General features: G+C 40.4%; 1 protein-coding gene across 1 annotated transcript; it reads right to left on the reverse strand.

Moving 5' to 3' along the window:
• Positions 1-1,708: 1,708 nt before the first annotated feature.
• Positions 1,709-3,478, reverse strand: LOC110105095 (protein DETOXIFICATION 54). The gene is made up of 2 exons (XM_020834465.2): positions 2,459-3,478; positions 1,709-2,391 (listed from the first exon to the last, which is right to left on the reverse strand). Exons 1-2 carry the CDS (start codon positions 3,383-3,385, stop codon positions 1,846-1,848), a joined length of 1,473 nt encoding a protein of 490 aa, XP_020690124.1. The 5' UTR covers positions 3,386-3,478; the 3' UTR covers positions 1,709-1,845.
• Positions 3,479-5,209: the final 1,731 nt, after the last annotated feature.

The following is a 5,209-nucleotide window of genomic DNA, read 5'->3' on the forward strand; positions in this document are numbered from 1 at the left end:
GAGCTTATACAACAAAAATCTGGAATTTCTATTGATATATTGGCTTTTAGAGCTTCAGTGCAAGGCTGTAATGATATCCAGGTGTGGAAGTGGATCAATAAAGCAAAATTAAACTCTCGAGATGAAGTGTTTTGGTGGAGACTAGGTAGAAATGCTTTCCCGACATTTCATTTTTTATCCTATTGAAGATTAATTGGTGATGACAAATGTCCTAGAGCATGTGATGATGTTGAAGATGTAGACCACATTACCAACAAATGTGTTAAGCTTAAGGAGGTATTGCAATACTTAAATAAATGGGGATTTGGAATTCCTTTGTTTGTTAGATTTGATGTATGTCTTATGGTTGGATCTCCTTTCTCAAAAGGATTGTATGCTTCTTAATCTCTACTATAATGCTGTATTCCTCTCTTGGAAAGCTAGGAATAGGTACATTTATGATGGTGTGGAAGAGAGCTCGTTATTGATTGCTTCCAATGTTGTTTGCTATTCTTCAATCTCACACATATTTTGTCATTTCAACTCGGGCCACTGGGATGCTAACCAGTCATTTAGACTGTCCAATATTTGGCATCCTCCTCCCCGACTAGTTAAAGGTCCATGTCAATGCCTCTCTAGTCTCTTCGTATAAAGCTGGAGTTGGAGGGGTTTTCCGATATTGCAAAGGAAGATTTTTATTGGGATTTGGAAAATCTTGTGTCCATTGGGACATTGCACAATTGGAGCTTTCAGCAATACATTCGTTGAAGGATGTAATTAAAGACTGGATATTCAAATACAAATGCATTATCATTGAAGGTGACAATTCTAACATTATTCATTTCTACAAGGTGCTTGGAATAATGGCATTTACAAGGAGGATCTAGATTTCTTAAAGGAATTCAACTTAGGTTTTTTTAATTGTATAGGGAGAAATAGTATTAAGTTAGGTAATTTGTGTGCTAACTTTGCCCTTTTTAGTAAGTTTATTTGGGAAAATTTTAGGTTGAATAAGGTTCCTCCTACTTTTTTAATTTGTTAAAGGAGGAATCAACTTTGTAGGTTTTTGCTTTGTTCTTTTCTATTAATGCAATCTTTTGCATCTTAAAAAAAAAAGGTTATGTTCTCAATCCGCCTTTTTCTAAAAAAAATGAAAAATCCCACAACTCGCATGTTCAACGGGCTACTTGCTCTAAGTTGATTCATCCCTCTAAATTGAGCAACATGATTAGTCGCATCTCTGTTTCTAGTATGGTGCAAAAGTTCCAAAACATGATTTTGCTGCCAAACCTCACTTTCTACTAATATCATATACATCATTAAGGAAAAAATTAAAAGTTAGAATCCAACTCAAAAAGTTGAACAGATATAAGAAATTGATCCGGTTTGAAGTGGCCTAGTTGATAATGAATGGGTGGTGTTTTTCCCATGTAAAATTTCAGGCAATTAATTCCGTCCAAAAAGAATTATTATATACGGTTATTGAATATCGTCTAGAGGTCAATCAGAATGCACAACATAATCAATTCATTGTGTACCGATATCGGATGACGTTACACACCCTGATTGACCTTCAGACTATCCGATAACCGTACATAATAATTTCTCTAATTCAAGACATCCGTTTTAGCATTTAACTGATAAAGTTTATAAAAAATTTATTAACTTTTTTTTTCTTTCAAAATGTTAGTTCCTTGAAAAAAGATTCGATCCAAGCAATTAAAAACAATTACCAAAATGTTTACCACTAAATTAAACAACATCCACTTGGCCACTTTGCCAATATTCTAAATTTAAACCCTTACATTAAATTTATACCATCCCTCCTTACTATTAAAGAAAAAAAAGAAAAACAAAATTCAACCGCTACACCTCGGCTGCAAAGTGACCTAAAAACTTCATCGTCTCCTCTCCGACAACATCGCATTCGCCCGCCAACTCGACGCCGGTGAGTTTCCGAGCCCGCGTGGCCTCCGCCTCCCAATCAGTCCATCCTAACACCACCAAAACCACCGACACAACACACCCCACCTGCGCCGTCAACAGCCCATACCACAGCCCACCGAACCCGACCCGCAGCCCGAACGCTAGCCCGACCGCCACCGGCATCCCGACCAAATAAAACGACAGAAAGTTAATCCTCGCCCCGATAGCCGGCCTCGCCGTCCCCCGCAGCACCCCGCACCCCGTCGTCTGCGGGCAGTTACCGAGCTCGCAAAGCCCCATAAGCGGCAAAGCAGCCGCCGCAAGCCCCGCTACCTTCGAATCCTTCGTAAAGAGCATTGTCCAGCTCTCTTTGAATAGCACTGTCCACGCCACATTCACCATTCCGATCACCACCGCGCATCCCATCGCCACCATCGCCGCCATCCTTGCGCTCCTCGGCCTCCCGGCTCCAAGCTCATTGCCCACCTGCATTGAAAAAGTGAGCAACAGGCGCCTTTAATCGAACCTTATTTTGAATGGAGGTTGGAAGTACCCGGGTGGAGACGCAGGCTGCTAAAGCCATAGGGACCGTGTACATGAGGCTAGTTGTTTGAATGAGGATGGCTGTGGCACCAACCGCGACGGTTGGATTGGGAAGGTAGCCGGCGAGGACGGTCATGATCTCATACCACCACCACTCGAGGCAGACGCCGAAGCACGAAGGGATGGCGAGGCGCAGAAGAGGGGTGAGTTGGGAAAAGGCTGCGCGGGACCAGCCACGCCAGGTGAGCTTACAGGCACCGGAGAAGCGGAGGTAGGCGAGGAGGAAGAGAGCCATGTTGAGATTAGTGAGCACGGCTGCAAAGGCGACGCCTGGAACGCCGAGATGGAGGACAAAAGCGAAAAAGAAGCTTAGGGGGAGGTGAAGGAGGACGGCTGCGGCAGAGCAGGCGGCCATGGGTTTGGTTATGCCTTGGGAACGAAGGAAAACTCGGAGGGGTTGAAGGAAGGCGTTGGTGAGGAGGTCTGGGAGAGAGAAGAGGCAATACGAAGCGGCGGAGGTTGTGATTGCTGGGTCTTGGCCAAGAGTGATGAGGATGGGACCGAGGTTGAGCCAGAGGAATGAAATGGGCAAGGCGGCCGTGAGTAGGAGAAGGATGGCGCGCTGTAGGGACAGGGAAATGAGGTCCCAGTTGCGGGAGCCGTAAGCTTGGCTGCAGAGTGGTTCTAAGCCCGATGCGAGGCCGAATAGGACCGAGTATCCCGTGATGTTGGTGAAGCCGATAGAAAGAGCCCCTCCGGCGAGCTCGAGGGGACCGAGCCGGCCGAGACAGACTACGGATATCATAGCACGGAGGTAAACCACGCAGTTCATAGCTGTGATGGGGGCCGCCATGCTCCACAGAGCGCGGAGCTCGCCTTCGACTGCCGCCCTCGTACTCCTCCCATGCGTCTCCTCTTCGTCTTCTCCCTTGGCCATTTTTGCTTTGTGCGATTTTCGTGCTCGGAAAAATAAAAAATAGCGTGCGTAGCGGCTATAAGTGATTTTGGCTGCTAATTAAGACATCTTGGATTCAAATACATTATGCGTTAATGAATTTGTTTTAATGGGCCTACATAAATATATATAAAAAAAAACTGTGCGTCGGGAGCGGAAGGGGCTACTTAAGGTTGTTTTATTTAATATTTTTTGGGACGTTTGTTAGGTTCCCGTTATTCCTTACTTTATATACTTTTTTTTTGGTTTATTAAAGATTACTTAATAATAATTAAACAGATCATCCCGTTAGGGGATAACCCGGTCGACCTAGCATGCAACCCACACCAATTTACACGGGCCAACACTTAAGGTTTTCACGAAGCGCTGAGGGGATTCGAACTTGGTACCTGGCCTTTGGCCAGCCAGTTCTCCACCACCAGGCCACCCCGCGGTGGGTATTAAAGATTACTTTATTACGGGCTTTTTAAAGTCTGAATGACCTGTCGATCAGATAAACGCATTGAGCCTTTGACTGTTTGTTATAGGGAGTCATGCTATTGGATGTAGGAGAAATTATGGCATCAAGAAGCGAAGGATCATTTTGAATGTGAGTGTTAATATGTATATTAATTTGATATACACTGTATATAAATTAGTATATTATATCTAAACTCATATATTTTGACTGTTCTTTTCGATCGAATGTCGCACAGAATAATTTCTCTAGACATAGAGCACATTAAACTGCAATCTTATTCTTCATTTAGCTCTTTTTGCTCTTATTTGAGGAGAGTAATTAATTTATAAGAGTAATATTTAGTAAGGGATTCAGCAGTGTGGCTCATTGGTTGATGAATGAAAAATTCTCTTGGCTACCGCTGCCTGAATCCCAAAATCTGCGAAATTTTTTTTTTATTAGTAATATTGTTTGAATGTGCATAATTGATATAATGATTCCAAATGATAATGAACACACCTCATGTAAGCCTACACCTTAATAATTGCACAATTATTATGTGTCAATAAGCTTATTATGTATGGATATATATTGACATATGTAATCTATAACTTATTATGGCATCATTGGTCAGGGGCGGATCCAGTTTTATTTTTGAAGAAGAGCTGACTTATTATATACAAATTTAAATAGTATAAAAGCAAAAATTTTAAACAAAATTTTATATTTCAATATAATTTATGAATTAAAAAAATAATTAAAAATTACATATATAATTGCATCGTATGCATCCATTATATAATTTATATTATTTGGAAATGAATCAACATAAAATTGGTATTTTTTTCCCTGTCAACCGGCCTAAATTGATGACAAATAACGCTAGATGGGGTCATATTAGGGCAAAATGTTATTTTTGAGGGCCCCTCTTCTACATTAATTTTTTTTTTGCCCACCCTGAATATAATCGGGATCCAACCATGTCATTGGCGATGCATGACATCCTATCAATAGCTGATTCACTCTATGAGGATAGATGCTGTGATGAAAAATACTCAATTAAAAAAAATTTAGAAGAATTTTTGGGTCGGTTGGAAATGATTTTAGTGTTTTTTTTTGGAACTTTTATAAAATTGTAAATTATAAATACTTAATCAACTCATATATTATATTTCTTAAAAAAGAATTCCATAATTTTAAATATCTATTCTTATAAAATTTTTGTTGGGATTTCCTCTCCTAACTTTTCTTTTAAAAAATTGTGTTTGACTATAATAGAACAAGCCTCAATCATTTATTATTCGAAATTAATTTTTAATAAAAAATAGAATTACCATTATGAATATTTTCATTTTAATTTGGCCATG

This window comes from Dendrobium catenatum, unplaced genomic scaffold (assembly GCF_001605985.2).
Source record: "Dendrobium catenatum unplaced genomic scaffold, ASM160598v2 fragScaff_scaffold_621, whole genome shotgun sequence".
In the NCBI taxonomy this organism is placed as follows: Eukaryota; Viridiplantae; Streptophyta; class Magnoliopsida; order Asparagales; family Orchidaceae; genus Dendrobium; species Dendrobium catenatum.